Consider the following 16,446-nt stretch of genomic DNA (forward strand, 5'->3'; position numbering starts at 1 on the left):
AGAAAGAAAATATTTCTTCCTTTCATTACACAAACTCAAGGCTTAATGTAAACTGGATACATTTAGAGTTAAGTCAGAACACATAAAATGCTACTGCTGCTCCCCACTGGTGTATGTGCTCTATTGCAAATATCAGCAAAGGCTACCAGAAAAAAAGGGGAGAAGCCACTTACCCTATTACTGCAGAGACGGCTGGAGTCAGTGCACCAGTCTTCAGTTCTCGCACATTTACCACCTGAGGAACGTTTTTCAGAGTTGATTCAGTCAAGGAGGTGCTTACAGCTTTAAGGAAAAAAAAGGGGGGTAAATATTAAGCATTGCAATCAATATGGTGTCTCAGAGTAATGCCAGAAGAAACCCAGGTAAGTTTCTAGAAGGTATATGGTATATCTGGCCCAAACTGTTGGCCATCTCAGCCTTCAGTAAGGACACTAAAGAAGCGGCCAGCTTCTCACAGAGCTTGTACATTTTTCCTTGTTGGCTGTCCAAATCTAATTATACTTACTAACTGTCCCTTACCTACATCATAACATCTTGGGTTAACAGAAATGACCTACCTAATTACACCCCAGCCTCTGCCAGAAATCACATCATTAGTCCATTTTGTGCACTTATGCTCTCCTTGGGCAAAGAAAATAAACTAAATTAATTCTTCTACCAGTAACTGAATTTTGTTTCTTTTCTGCACTGATGTTACAATACTGGGGAAGCATCCAGGACTGTCTAAAACCAAAAAAAAAAAGCTTAAACCTTTCTCCTGTCAACTCAAAACCTTACAAGCATACCCAAAGCTTAACTCAACAGTTTAACTTTTCAGTATTAAAATATACTGTTTTACAGTACACATTGGTAACTGCATAGCTAACAAAAAGAGTTATTAGTATGGGCCAGTAACATCATTCCTCTGCTTTCCAATAGTGTCTAGAGTTTCTTGCATGCAGATCAATCGGTTCTCCAGCTGTGCAAGAATCTCTTAAGTCATTGACTTCTCCGCGAGAGCACAGACCAGAAGGGGTACAGTGAAACATCAAGTGGGAGTTTTTCAGGCATTTCGTACTAGTAGCTTACAGGAAGAAGGAAGACAAAAAAGACTGGATAGCTCAGAGGCTGCAACATATAGAGATGTGTTGCACTGTGATGGTCTTTTCCTTTTCAAGCACTAAATTCCTGTGAAATTCACATTCAAATGCTCAGAGGTCACTTGGATAATTAGCCATCCTTTTACCTGGGGCCTGGCTAGCCATCTGCCTCCGCAGAGCTGCTGCAGCAGCTGCTTGTGGTGCTGGAACAGTGACAGTGGGAGCAGGGGCCCCATGTTTCACAGTCTTTGTTGCAAGCATTGTACTGTCTGCCCCTTGTGGTATGATTCTGTTTGAAGATGCAGGCACTACAAATGCAAACAAAAATATTACAGCTCATTGTATCTCCTCAACTCAGAAAGACGTGAAGGCCTTTGATGAACTGCAGTTCCTGCGAGCACACAGCTTCCTTCTGACAAGGCTGACCCACGTGCGTTTTAAACAATCAACTCTATCTGGCACAGACAGTTTCAGTATTCCGATGAATTCAGCAAGTAAATCGAAGCAGCTGTCATTTCAATGCATTAGATGACTTTCACTTTGTTGTTACAGTCAATTCTGCTGACTGCTTATTTTTCATTTAGGGAGGTTCAAGTTCTCTGGCTACAGAGATGAAAAAACCTCTCAGACAAGGAAGCGTATGCAAACAGTTCTTACTGTTTCTGGGCTCAGAAGTCCTCACTTAGTCCATACCCACCAAATGCAGAAGTACTTCAGTCTCCTGTTTTTTGGGGCATTATTTTAAGAAATATTTGCCCTTAAGGCAAATTACTAAAGGAAGACAGTGCCACCTATAGCCAGTACAATCTAAACGTAACAGGCCGCCAAAAAGGCACACTCAGTGAAACTCTGCTAACTACTTCTGGAAACTTGGGAACATAACCCTGCATGCTGCAATCTCATTTCTCCGGGACTTGAAGCACTGGTAACGGATACAGTGGTTAAAGATACTGACAAGAACATGTGCAGAATAGGAGACTGCAAAAACAACTCACACAAAGTACCCAAGGAGGGGTGCTGTTTCCCAAAGGGCAGAGACTGAGCCATCAAACCAGGCTGGACAGACGGAGTACGGACCACAGGGGCATGGCGAGGGACTTGGACTGGTGCAGCCTCTTCTTCCTGGTCTGCCGCCTGTGGGTCCTCATTTTCCAGAGACTGGGAAACTGAGGATGTTGAACTGACTTCATCCAACTCTTCGTAGTATCTTGTGGACAAAAAGGCAGATCGGGACAAATTTGCTGCAATACCAGAAAAAAAAGTCGTGTGTGCGTACGTGTGTTAAAGTGAGAGAACCATCCAGCCTAACAGACATACATCCTATTTTAGGATGCTATTCTACTGGCTTGTTTTAATCCTACATTGCTAGGATTTGACTTCTTAACTGCCAGGAAATGCAACTTTCAGTAAGATAGTAAATGAAGAAAATTCTTATTGAGAGCAGATAAGGGAGCAGGAAGGGAGAAGAAAGCATTGAGGAATGAGACGTTGCCAAAAACTAACTTCAGCACTGGTGCCTACAGCAGATAAGTCACCCTCCTAGAAAGCATTCCAGACTTTTACGGTAGCTAAAGGTTTACCTGGAGCTGTAGACCTAACTGGTGGAGTCTTCCTCTTGGCTAGAAAATTCCTCAACTGTGCCTGTTTCACAGGGGATAATTTAGCTGGAAAAGAGAAAAGTTATTAGTCTATATCAAAGCGCAAGTAAACAATAATAAATTTAAGAAGTCACTTATGTGTGAATACCAGGAAAAGACATTACCAGGTACTTTAGGCAGTGGTTTGGTGTGTGATTCCAAAGTAGTTTTCATCAAGGCATTCCGCAGGCTTTCAAGGTCACTGTCGAAACTGGGACATGGCAGAGCAGTGAAAAAACACAATCAGCAGAAAGAAACCAACCAGAGCAGGAACAAAAGAGAGCCAAAAGGAGTCACTAGAACCACTGGCTTAGAACAGTTGGCTCCTTTAGATAGTGTGCTATTTAAACACATATTGCTTGAATTACTTTGAAGAGTCAAAGAGCCATTCACTTCTTCCCCTGAATTCAGACAAAAACAGCAGTGCCTCAGCCCAAAGGTTCAGTTATCCTGTTTAAAATATTATAAAAACGTAACTTTCAAGGGAAATTTCTGATAAGCAAACAATGCATCACAGAATATAAACAATGAGCTTCTGTATTACCTGGCCATAGCTCAGTACTTGTTTAGGACATCCTGCTCTCCCCTACCACATCCACAAAATATCATTCTTTGGAGGACACACCCTTGCATGCTGCTGGGAGCAAGAGCAGAGTGGCAACACCACTCACAAACTTGCGTTTCACATACCTTTGAGCACTGCTGAGAGAAGATGTATCGCTGGGAACACTCCACTGAGATGTCTGGTTATACAATCGGAGCTGCTGTAGACTGTTCACCAACTGATTTAGTCTCTTCCTCTGCTGATTGATTATTTCCCGGTTATTAGCCAGGGTGTTAAACAAGGTCTCTCGCTCAGGAACAATCAAACGCCTTAAGACAGCAAATCAAGAGACAGGGATAAAGACCATGCTACATACCTAGGCACAAGCAGACATGTCCCCAGACAAAGCTGTTTGGTGGTTCTAGCTACTTAAACACCATGAGGTCAAACATGGTTTGGTCTGAACACCACGGCAGTTCTGTTCGTCTCAAATGCACATTTCTCATTTGGGCATGCTGAAAGTTTATTCATTTACTAGAAGACATGTTATCTATTAGGAGGGTTTCATTAGCTACCACCAGTGTGCTTGGTCCCTAGAGAGTTTATTTTACAGGTTTTTCCATAAGCGCTATTTACACCATGCAGGGAGATGCAGCAAGCATGTAACAAACTTACAAAGCCAAGTAGTGTGAACCTACAGCTCTCCAGTTAGGTATCTTAGCTGAGCTTTAGTCATAAACCCCTCAAAAAAGACTGTACTATAAAAATGGAAAAAGGCTTCTGTCTGTTGATTAGGGACTAACGTCTGATTCACTGACAAGTTCCTTACAGTTATGTATTCCAATTTCAGTTACTTACTTCTGCTTTCTCTTCTGTTCCAGGTGCCGATCCCACTCCAAATCCAGAACATCATTCACATCCTGGACAGCAAACTTCACATACTGGTGCAAGCGTCGAATTTCCTGCCATGTAAAATAAAAACTGATTTTAGTTCACTTCAGAAGTCTGTTTCGGCTGAAGAAGCTGAAGACCCTTTGGCTCATTCGGTCCACGCCATGTGACACTTTCCTGTATTTCTGCCTGTAAAGTTTTATCCAGCACAACAGAACTCAACGCAATACAAACCTATTTATTAATTAGCGGAGGAGTATGTACGTGCTCAGCCCAGCCATTTTATCCCAACTTTAAACTAGAAATAAGACTTTCCATAATGTTTGCAAAACACTGCCAGGGCTTTTCAGAAAGGGTGGTACAAACATCAGGCGTTGTACAAAACAAACCTTATTTCAAACCTCCTTTCCAAAAGATGAGTCATTCATTCCCACTTTACACTGTTGAAGCATCTAACAATTATAGGTGATCAAAGCCTGGCACGCTATTCACATGGCTCTGGGATAGCAGCATTTACAGATTATGATTCATGAAAGCATTCAGGAATGCTCACAACTCCCACATTAAGGCAAGGAATTAACTTGATTTTTATAGGTAGAAAAAAAAATAAGGCACAGAGAGAATAAAGTGACTTATCCATGACCACATGGTTGCACAACTGGCACAACTAAGCCAGAGATCTCTGGCTACAAGACCTGCTCCCTAAACGAAACCAGCCTTCTGTCTCATAATCGTCATCCCTCCAACCTGTCACAGCACGAACATCTCTTTAATTCCAATCTCGTAAAATGGAAACTGCAGTTGGTTTCAGCCCATCTCAACAGAATGTTCCCTTAAATGCGATGATGAACCAGCCAACTAACATTGTTTGGGAAGAATTCCATGACAACCGTTTTCAAGATACAGCATGAAATTTGAATATGGCATACCCAACCTGAAACCAAATCCAGTAGTACTGTTGGCTTAGTTTACACGTTACAAAGCACACGTTTCCTCTCCAGCAATTAAGAGCATCATGCAGCGGCAACTCTGAACAGCAAGTCAATATGGCTGGACATCAGAAAAGCCCCGGGGTCTTTTTTTTTTTTTTAAAAGCTTCATTTAAAGCTAGTATAATAAGTTGATCAAGTGAGCGTTATTGAGCCAGGAGAACAGGGGTGATGCAAACTGAATAAAGTTTAAGTCAGATCAAACTGTCTTTCTAACAAACTCTCAGAAACTTGACCTGAAAACTCTCTCCTTACATTCCAGTTCATTTCCACTTCCCTCCTACTCTGTCATTCTTTCCACACAATCCTCTTTCTACACGAGTGAAACACGCATTTCAAGGTTATCAGCCCTCTCTAGTCACAAGCATAAGCTCAAGAAGTCACAGGAAAATACAAGACAAAGAAGGCATAAAATTAAGACTGTGACTCAATCTACAGAGTCCAGGTGAAAACCAGGTATCAGACCTAAAGGAAGTTACTTCATGTCAGCTGATGCCTAGTAACTGTCTGTGTGCATGTTCTTGATTCCCACTGTAACAAAGACGACATTCAATTATGTCTTCAGCCTGCTGGTCAAACTCCTTAAGGAGAACTTATCAGTGTACCAAAGACCAAGTATCATGCGTAGAGCACATTCAGCCTATTTTGCCTAGAGTCAAATAGCCCTCTCAGTGCTTCACCCCGGTTTCTTTCAAGCCTTTGAAAGCCTCTTCAGGAACTGCTGGTTATCTTCTCCTTTGTGCCCAAGCTTTTAGAGTATCATTTAACTTTAGGCTCAGCCATCCACAAAATTAACCACACAATTTCGGTAAGTCATATTCTAAAAGGCACTTTTAGATACAAGATAGAAGTAATTCCAAGAACTCTTCCACTAAGTCTTGAAAAAATATTCCTTTAGCTGAAATCCCTGAACAAACACTACAGACTGAGAAGAAACAGGGAGTCAAGAGTCATGTACTGAGATTAGAACGGACTTGGATCTCAAGTGAGATACTTCCCTTCAGCAGGAATTTTGTCTCATCACAGACAATGTTGGCTAATGTCAACAACAGAGAAGCTTTAGCAGAGGATTTTCAGCATATGCTGCAAACTTGGAGAAACAAAATTAATCACATTTTTACTACGCTGTGTCAGAACAGCAGTTACCTAGGGCAGAACAAAACCACTGGGCACTTGCACACAGAAGTCTCACTTATTTTATTTAAACCTCTAGATTAGAAGCTGGTTAACATGCTTCATACCTGGAGCTGTGCTTCACTCTTGGGATCCAAGGGTTTCTTATAGAGCAAGTGTAAATAGCCCAAGCTACGATTCCGCTCATTCTGCTCTCTAGCCTCTTCTACCCCTGCAAATCCCTCCAGCAAAGTTGTCTTCAGAATGCTAATATCTCCATGAAGTGACTGCAAATAGAACACATGGGATAAGGTTCAAAGTAACATATTTCCATTGCCATCTCTAACACAGGAGCTGCTGCAAGCGTTTGTCTGAAAGAAAAAATGCAAATGTTGCCCCCATGCTAAAGTAGCATATTCAGAGGTTCCATCTACCTTGGCTCAGCACTAGCAGGTTAAATGGAAACACCAGGTGACAAACAGTCATTGCGGAGGAGTTTAATAGTTTGAAGATGCTCAGCCACAATGCTCACCTCTGTTGTCTCTTTAATTTCCAAGAGGAAGGTATGAAGATCATCTGACTCAGTTCGCAACATTTTCATTTCCTCTGGAGTACCCACTTGGAAACAGGCTTTGGAAGTCTGGGCCTTCAGCTCCTCCATCTCCTTTTGGAAATGTGCAATCTGCAAAGCCAAGAAGTACAGCCACTAAGACACAGCAGGGTCTGGAACTAAAGTCACAGATCGTGTTCCTACAACACCATCAACACCTCTGACTTTACAGGAAAAGCAGGAAATTCTTGCACAGCAACAGGAAGGAATACCCAATTTTTCCAGAACAGCAATTGAAATTAAAGATGACTGAACAGGACACACAAACAGCAAGTACAAAACAGGTCGACTATCTTGTGAAAAACTTCCATTCTGATTCCTAAACTACTGAAATACATCATCGAAATACACATGGACTGAAAAGAAATGCCTGTCTCTATACAGTGGTCTTCCAGCTTCTAAAATGGAGAAAACTGCTTGAGAAAGTTCTCACCTCCTCTCTGATTCCGGCTATGACAGGGTCTGAATCCTTCCACTGGTGGACCTGTTTCTCTAAAGCAGCGCTGGGGACTGCTGATTTGCCCTGGAGGAAAAGAACAAACAACCTCACTCCAATATTAAAAATATAGCCCTAGCAACAGGGAGTCTAGAATATCGAAAAAGGCCTGCTGTTAGAGCTCCATTCAGACACCAGTCACTAGCGAGGCAATTGTCATAAGCATAAATACTTGTTCCACTCTAAACTAAGAAAAGTATGTGCACATTCAAGGTAGTACTGCAGACTACCTGAAGATACGTGGCTATAGCTTTGTGAAAGCAAAGGAAATCTTTGTGTGCTGCTCTGTGTTATTGTTTTGATTTTGTTATCCAAAGCTGGGGTCTCTCTTAAGAAACACCATCCAGACAAACCTTGGCTGCTTATTAGCTGGGAAAGCAGTTAAACCTCATTTCCAAAGCCATGGTAAGAATTAGTTTCTACAACTCTGACCATGGCAACATACATGAAAATTCTTTAAAGTTATGCAGAGAACATGGTTTTAGTCCCACTGATTAGCTAATATTTATTTATAAATTTTATGTCAAAAGCTATCTAGTTCTTGGACCTAGGAATACTCATTCAGTCCAAGGAATTCTAAGCAATTCACGAGCAGTAGAAAGCATTCCCCCTCTAAAAAAATCCACTCAAATTCTCATTACCGGAGTAGAGCTTGGCTTTGCTGCTGAAGAGTTGATTTTGGCTGTCTTCTGTAGTAAAGAACCTGTAGGCATATTTTGAGCAGGACGTGCCACTAGAATTTAAAAAGAGAAACAGTAATTTATGAACCTACATTAAGCTTGAGAAAACAGGCTGTGATCAGACTGGTCAATCGCCAGCTTCAAATCCAGCGGCGATAGAGGTAGAGGCTCTAGTGAAAGAAAACATCTTCCCCAGGTGCACTTTTACTCCCATTCAATTTCTCTGCTAATGGCAACAACCGTTACTCCCAAATATCTGGCTGTACATTCCTGAAGGACCCCAAGACCCCCAGTCACACAATCATTTGAGAGGTGGAATATTATTCTGCTACCAGATGAATGCAATCTAATTTAAACTCGCTTCTGAACACTGAACTCCAGACGCTCCAGATGCAAGTCAGGGCATCGATTTGCGTGACTGCCCAGAAACGTTCTTAACCAGAGCTATATTGCAGGGCACTGAAAATGCCAGAACTTCTGGCAGAACTTAAGAAGTTGAACGTATTATTTCCCATATGGAGAGCTGGCTCTGTGGGGAACAAACTCCACAACTGGAGAAAATTCTCAGTTTCAGTACTAACCCCATCACAGCATTATAGTGTGCAGATCTGCTGCATCAGTAAATGCAGCAGAAAAAAATAAAGGACGTGGTGAGGTTGATTTCATTTCTAAAACTTTCAGAACATTGTTTGTAATGTGTTGTTCCCAACAGCATGCATCAGACTCCTACCTGTGGCAGGTGCAGGGGTTGAAGCCTTCAGTGGTGTGGTAGGAGAGGCAGAGGGTGGCGTGGACTGACTCAGAGGACCTCCAGAAGCAGTTTTTAAACTGGTTGAAAATGAAAACATTGTGGAACTGGCATGACCACCGCTGCTAGTGGGAGATGAGGTGTCTACAGCAGAGAACCTGCAGAAGAAAGCAGGGCATCTTTCAGCTCTGAACTGGTCCCAGCTGCTTCCCTCCATCCAAAATGAACCACTAAGCTCTAACAAATGAACCACCCTGGTGATCAGCAATAACTTAAGCTCTAGGTACAAAATTACAAGTGTAGCTGCTGGAAGTGGTGGGAAGGCACCCTTCAGGGTTATTTCTGAATATCTGGAACCACAAAGTCTGCTACCATGGATCTCCCTGTGAGCAAAAACTAAATGCCAGCAAAAACTACTACCCTGCTTCAAAACGCACCTCATCATTTTGCACAAAACCACCAAATATAGCAAATCTGAGTCAGCCTTCAGTCCCAACCTTGCAGCAAAGTTCAAAGAGAAATTCTGCAAGAGAACATGAACTTCCATTCATCTTCAAACTCAGGCCCTCAAGGCAGCCAAGTTAAATATTCAGCCGATTCACTACCGTATCATTTGCTTTATAGACAAAATATCAAATTTAAAAAGCCCTAAGAGCCACCATCAGATGCCGGCGTAGCAAAGACTACCCTAATTAAAAAATAATCATTTGAACCATCAGAAATTTCTTAAGATACATTTACATGAAAATTGCTCTCCACAGAAAGCAACTGCAATTAACACAGCCCTGCCTTTTGAACCATTCTTTCTGAAAAAGAGAGGTAAGTCTTGGGAGTTGGAGGAAAGAGAGGTATATGAAATCTGAGAACATTCATCACTCAAATCTATTTTGCTTAGTTTCTAATCAGCATCAGTTATCCTTCAGCTGGCATGAACTCACAGCACAAACAAGCTTTGAAGACTTCAGGTCCTGTATTCACTGAGCAAGCATCCATTTAAGAACAAAAAAAAAGGTCTGGCATCTCTATTCAACACAGGAGTGGGGGAAAAAAAAAAAATCCATCAACTATGGATACAGCTCCTGCCCAGCACTGCAAGTTACTCCTTAGGTTAGAGGTAAGGAACCTTCAACAAGGAGTGAAGGAAAATTGTGCTATCAGCAACATACTAAACCAGTCACACACAAAAAATCAAATCCCAGCATCCCCCAAGAGTCTTTCAGCCAATTCACCTTGAACCACAGCACTGGATTAACGTTTCATGCCTATGAAGCAAAGACATGAAAAAATGAACTCTCTGATAATTTGGTAAGTTACCAATATAACTTTTGGCAACTTCCTCGACTAATATTTTGTCCATGAACATCACCTCTACCATGGGAATCACTGAGGGTTTTTTTTTTTTTTTTTTTTTTTTTTTTACAGCCAAAGAAAACTACATCTTGGATAAAGAGGGGCTTCCTCAGTGCTTTTTTGGGAAGCAGAGAAAACAGCTGTCAGGGCAAAAAGACAAACTATTGTGTGATCTTCAGAACTACCACACGCCGTCCACATCTGGAGTGATTTAACAACTACCCAGCTACCACATTATCTATTTTATCTTTGTATTTACTTCTCATTGAGGTTCACTTTGACTGAAGAAGCTGAAGGCGTGAAAGACGACTTCTGTGCAAGGGGTGTTGTGGAGGGTGGTGGCCCAGGTGAGCTGTCTGCAGCTGGTTTCAAGCTCACGGATCCAAAAGAGAAGGTGGTGGCAGTAGCCGCAGTGGTGCCTACAGAAGGAGCAGCTGTTACGGATGACTTGGGAGAAGCAGAGGAGAAAGAGAACGTTCCTGCTCCTGGACTGGGAGCCACGGCTTGCTTGGAGGTGTCAGTGGAAAAGGGGTAAGGAGGAGGATCGCTGGTTGTAGTGCCAGGTGTCTTCACGGTTGAAGGTATAAAGGAAAAAGCAGCTGCTCCACCTCCTGCTGGAGGCAGACTTGAGGCAGGGGCAGTAGGAGCAACACCTGGAACCGTGTCAGGCTTTAAAGAAGTTGGCGGAGTGGTCGGAGATGCGGCAGCACTTCCTGCGGGAAGATAAACAGGTAACGAAGAGACTCATTTGGTTGCCCTGACAAATGGAAGAAGGTACTGCAAGGCCAAATACTACTTGATGGGGCAGTTAGGTACTATCTCACTCAATAGACTATAGAGTGAGAAAGACAGAAGAGGGAGCGGGGCTTCCAGTCCCCATGCCCAACAAGTTTTACAGAAATTACACGAAGTCCAAGCCATTATTAATACTACAGTTTTCACAAGTCTGTCCGGATTAATGTTGCCTGGAGTTTGCTGTGAAAAGCCTTCACCTTTTTCCACTGATTTTGATAAGGTTCCTGCCGGCTCAAATTAAACAGGCTGTCAGCACACTAGCCAGCCAGCACTGCAGAGAGGCAGGCTGCCAGGCAAAAGCATTCTGTTTGGAGGAGAAGCAAATTTGGGCTTATGTAAGAAAGCAGTGGGTTTGCAATTATTGTATGCAGGCAGAGAAGCAGAACGACCAACTGACCTGCACACCCCAGCATAAGAAACTGCTTACTTCACGTTGCATATCACAACCAATACACACTCAGAAAAAGCTACTGCTCTACCTGCTAACACTTTTAACACTACTGCATAAAGCTATCGTTTCAATAAGCTCTTGCTGCAGCCAAACACTTCTGTTCACATCATGGCCTCCCATGGCAAAACATACAGAAGAAAACCCATCTCCTCTTTGGGGTATGCAGGCCTTGCTCTGGGTCTTGCTCCTTGTCACCAAGCACAGCCTGCAGTCACTGCTGCAGCTTCGGACACTGCTGCAGTTTCACTCACACCACCCCAAAGCTGGGCAAAGGGCCTCCTAGAATTGCTTTGGCCCTGTTCCCCAAATGTTGATTGCACATTAGAACCTAAGGGCAGTCTGCAAAGTGCTTGAGATCTCCTATGGTAAACAGAACTAAATAATTTCACCCAGATGCGCAAAAGATGAACTGTCCTGGGAGCAGAAAGCACACAAGAATTGCTTCCATTATCATTATAGAAAAATAAAAAAACATTTTCTGTGACTGCATACATGTCTGAATACCGAACTTACAGAAAAAGATCCACAAATGCAAGTGTTTCCTTAACCCACTGGAGCCCTTACCTGTTGATTTTGGCGCTCTCTCCCCTGCTGTCAGCAATGGCTCTGGGGTCACAATAAGGGATCTGACCCCTGGGTTTTGATTGATCATGTAAAATGGGCAGAGTACACCATCCGTGGAGAGCAAGATCAGAACGGGTGCTGGAGGAAGGGTCTTCTCATCACCTGCCAGAGACCATATACATAAGCCTTGCAACCAAAGTTTCCTGTCTTGTTCCTACTGGCGTTGACACCATCGTGTGACTTGCTTACCACAATATTTCTTACATTTCTGCCTTCTTGCTTTAAATTACATCTTTGTTCCCCTACTTCCCCCTGAATGCCCCGTATTCTTTTTTTCTTCTTTATTTTTTCCTATTCCTGACTTCATATTTTATAAATTCACATACGAAAGACAAAAGGTTATTTTTGACAATTAAATATAATCTCCTGATTGTCAAAGCCTAACCTTCACCCATGAATTTCTGTGCCAAGTGTTTTCATATTTTCAGGTAATCCTTTCTTTTCAGCTATATGCTGCTCCCTTCTTCAATCCTCAGTTCCTGTCAGCAACTCTCCACGTTCCATCGGGTCCTAATAGACTACTAATATTCATATACATAAGGTAAGAAATAATTGCTAGATAGGAAGCTCTTCAAATCCAAAGAAAGCCAACATCAAAAAAAAAACATCCTGAAAACAACAGGCTGGTGATTTGAACCTCTGATATAAAATACTTCCATTTTGTGCAGCTTTGAGTTAGTCTGCTCCAGTTCAAGTATTCTCAGGACAGTTGAAGGCCCTGAACTACTCCATATATTTCTAAAACTATTTTTCTGTAAGTTTAACTGTACTTAAAAAAAAAAAAAGGGGGGGGGGTAAATATAGGATGCTTGAAGAACTGCTATAATAATTTACACTGGTGCTTTTCTTTTGTTGGCCCATGCAGGGGATGGCTATGTTCCCTCTATCTATTGGCTCTTGCTGGGAAAGGGCAGTTTCCACATGGGAACATGCTCCAGGACAAATATGGTTTCTTTTCAATCCAAGCTTGTTGTGAACTGCAAAGCCAAATAATGTGCAGCCAAAAAGGAGCTGATTACACTCTGTGAGAACACACAGAACGTGTCAGCAACAAGCTTCTCCAAAAACCTTTCTATAAACTGAGGCAGCACAACCTGGGCTTAAAGAAGCTGTTCTGACAGACTCCTTAATCCACTAACTGTATAGATTAACAAAGAAAATACTTCAAATTCAATTTTTTGTTAAAGTACACAGTTTGACCTCAATTCCCTACTGTAGTTTTCATTCAGGTAAAGGCTGCTGCAGTTCACAGTTAATCGGCACCCTCCTGTGCTCTTCAGGAATTCTTGACCGCAGTACCTTCCACTCTGCCTGAAGGCATCTTTGTTTCAGCGCCTCTGGGTTTCAAGGGGGAGTTTTCAGAATTCACTAAGGTACAGCACAATAGCTCAGATGTATCTTCAGCTTCAGCCTCTGACAATGTGCTTTGAAGAGCCTTCAGGCAGCACAGAAGGTACAGCAATAATGCAGCTGGCTAGATGCAGAGCACAGCAGGGTTCAGTCAGTACAGGCTCTGTGCTTTAATGCAGAATTAAAACCTACACATTCACCTCAACGATCCTTGCTTTTTCTGGCTTTGAAACGAACCCCTTTTTGTCCTTTAGATCACTGCGAATGTACTTAATACAAACAGTTATGCAAAATGACAAGTTACGAGCATAATGGAAGTCAGACAGGCAGTTTGAAATCCCTGATGTTAGAATATGACCCCTTTAAACTCACCGCTATCCCAGTTCTATGAAACACAGACATAACTTAGGTGCTTTCTCTTCCACGTCTGTTACTGTAGCATCCCAATCTGCTGCAAGCTTTCAGGAAGAACCATATTTAACACCTTGCCATTCAAATCCTTACACAGAGGTAATCACTCATGTGCTATGTGCTTGCTATAAAGATGTAGGACAGATTCTGTCAGCCTCCCTTTCAGAACCATCTCCCAGGACCCTAAGCACCAGCTTTCCCCTCAAAAATCTCTCTTATTTCTACTGTTGGACTATTCCACAAGAAAAACTAACAAGCCTTACTGATTGGGATGGGCATGTTACTGGTGTAGTCCACAGCAACACCAACAGGCAAAGTATCATCGCTCTTATCTGTCACGGGAAGTTCTGCTCTGCTGGAGTCCTCCAAAACCCACGACTCCCAGTTCTGCAAGAAGCAAAAATATTATTTTGACCACTGCTTTCCTGTGTTCAGTCTTCTTCAGAACATTAGTCTACTACCGTTGAAAGAGGAGACTGCAAAAAAGCTGGAGAGGATCTACCTGCCCTGTCAGATAAACAAACGTCAGAATTATCAGGGCCCTCCACAGATTTGTCTGTGGTTTCTTCCACAGCACTACATGTCAGAGTTGAGGTCAGACTCAAGGACAAACAGTCAATGTTTTACTTCAATATGACCTCATATGAATCACTTTTTATTCCAGCAAATTTGACCACATTTTTGGACTACCAACCAAATCACGAAAAATAGACTTGTGGTACTTGGTTCACAACATACTGTGTTTGTTTATCCCTTCTCCTTTGTGTCACTCATCTCCTGGTCATCTAAGGCTTACATTTACATTAATATTTTGTGCAACTCAGATGTAAAAAGAAAGGCATTTGATTTTTTTTTTAAGCATGCCATTTTGTTATATTTCAGATCTCAGAAAGGTTTTACTTGCTTAGATTTTCAAGAAACGGGAGGTACGTACGCACAAGTGCAACAGGAAGAAAAATATTACCTGATCTCCTTGCCTTGCTAGGATGCTGACTTCTGTGGAAGCTGCTGAAGCTGCCAGAACTAAATCCCTGTAAGCATAGATCCAAATAGGTTAAAACAGCATGACAATCCATGGCAAGGTCCCCAGCTCCCCTAATCATCATCATATTCATATCTATAATAAAGTTATAATAACAACATGAAATTGACTACTCCTCCCAAGGTGAGGGAAACACAACCAGCTACATCACTGTAGAATGTTTGTTTTCTTCAGAACTAGTAACCAGGGTGTGACGCCCCCTGCCAGCCACTGCATCTTCATAAATAACCATGGTCCATGTCACGTACTTGAAAAGTGAAGAAAGCTTCTTCATACAGATACACAGTTAAGGATGACATAAAGGCATGCTTTACCTAAAGTGTGACTTACAGTCTCAGGGGAAATTGTTACAACAGATTTTAAACGATCTTATGTACCTGTATGAAGTAACACATGTTCTCATCAGACAAATGAGTACGTCAATATGGAGATAAAGCACGTGAGAAAAATAAGCTGTACTTCTATAAAGCATTTTCAAAGTTGTAATTTCATTTGGCTCATATTCGGGTGTTACATAGTTTACAGAAGGGAGAAACAACACAAGGAGAAGCCTAGATGACTCAGACATGCACAATAAGGGAAAGACTGCCACAATTCCTGCAACTCACCATTCCTCAACATAGTTGAGGAAGTAATGATGCTGTCTCTCCGTGCAGCTCCCGTAGCAAGGCTCCATGAAATTCACAAACTTCTCTGGCCTCTTCTCTTCCTTTTTCTATAAGACCAACATTGATCATTTACCTTCCAGTACAGAAACCAAGTAATTTCCCAAAAATATGAGTGCATCATAGTCATACGGTACAGCAATAATTGCCTACATACTTCAGAAGAGATCAGGTGTCATGAGACTACTTGAAAAACAAAAACAAAATCCTCCAAAAGATAAAGGGACAAGAAAAAGTTTACCAGGGCCTTACCAGTATCAACAAACCTAAAAACATCCTTAACCTAAACAAATACACACACACAAAAATCTGTTACATATATTAGGACTCCACATCAGGTAAAGTTTTTTCCTGAGCATCTGCTTCAGACTATTAAGTCTTCACATCATAATTTGATGTCATCAGACAACTGGTTGCTGATAAGTTTTCACATGGATGTTACTTCCTCCACCTAGTCCCTGTCCAACCCCAAAACCATGATTTACAGTAGGATCTGTAACTGACCACAGCTGTTGCAAAGAAGCTGACTTAACCCACGTGGAACTGGAGAGTGGTCTTCATTTTAGATACCCAACTGTCAACTTTTGAATGGATCACCTGGTGGTGTAAACCTGGCTTCTCTGGAGTTCATTAAAAGGATGTGAATATCTCTCTGGTTTAGCCAGAGAGCATGGTGGAAGTCAACCTGGGGCTCAGCCCAAATTAACGGTATAAAAAGCTAAACAACTAGCATAAGAATTTTAAAGAGAGGAATAGACTTCAGTTGGTTTCAAACCATGTATTCCTCCCTAGCAACTGGGGACACCCAGTGTCACGGCAGCGAGCACAGAGAGACAGGTAACAGGAATCACATTTGTACTGTGATCTAACCGTAAATTGCAATTGCTGTATTGTGCCTGCACAGACTTCAGTATCTGTATCACTTCTCTAAATTTGAAGTCCCATGTAACATCAAGTATCTTCCAATAAGA

The 16,446-nt window shown here is 42.0% G+C and overlaps 1 protein-coding gene across 2 annotated transcripts in view; it reads right to left on the reverse strand.

The window, feature by feature from the left end:
• NUP214 (nucleoporin 214) overlaps nucleotides 1-16,446 on the reverse strand; it is a 45,483-nt gene that overhangs the window by 22,957 nt on the left and 6,080 nt on the right. For both annotated transcript variants that reach the window (XM_035555060.2, XM_035555059.2), the window contains exons 8-24: nucleotides 15,419-15,525; nucleotides 14,733-14,799; nucleotides 14,032-14,155; nucleotides 11,948-12,109; nucleotides 10,397-10,850; nucleotides 8,770-8,945; nucleotides 8,001-8,092; nucleotides 7,297-7,386; nucleotides 6,786-6,935; nucleotides 6,382-6,540; nucleotides 4,119-4,222; nucleotides 3,407-3,589; nucleotides 2,842-2,927; nucleotides 2,660-2,743; nucleotides 2,075-2,320; nucleotides 1,226-1,387; nucleotides 174-282 (exon numbers count right to left, since the gene is read on the reverse strand). In XM_035555060.2, coding sequence (XP_035410953.1) covers nucleotides 174-282; nucleotides 1,226-1,387; nucleotides 2,075-2,320; nucleotides 2,660-2,743; nucleotides 2,842-2,927; nucleotides 3,407-3,589; nucleotides 4,119-4,222; nucleotides 6,382-6,540; nucleotides 6,786-6,935; nucleotides 7,297-7,386; nucleotides 8,001-8,092; nucleotides 8,770-8,945; nucleotides 10,397-10,850; nucleotides 11,948-12,109; nucleotides 14,032-14,155; nucleotides 14,733-14,799; nucleotides 15,419-15,525 — 2,555 coding nt within the window. The remainder of the gene's footprint in view (nucleotides 1-173; nucleotides 283-1,225; nucleotides 1,388-2,074; nucleotides 2,321-2,659; nucleotides 2,744-2,841; nucleotides 2,928-3,406; nucleotides 3,590-4,118; nucleotides 4,223-6,381; nucleotides 6,541-6,785; nucleotides 6,936-7,296; nucleotides 7,387-8,000; nucleotides 8,093-8,769; nucleotides 8,946-10,396; nucleotides 10,851-11,947; nucleotides 12,110-14,031; nucleotides 14,156-14,732; nucleotides 14,800-15,418; nucleotides 15,526-16,446) is intronic.

This window comes from Cygnus atratus, chromosome 19, assembly GCF_013377495.2.
Source record: "Cygnus atratus isolate AKBS03 ecotype Queensland, Australia chromosome 19, CAtr_DNAZoo_HiC_assembly, whole genome shotgun sequence".
Lineage (NCBI taxonomy): Eukaryota > Metazoa > Chordata > Aves > Anseriformes > Anatidae > Cygnus > Cygnus atratus.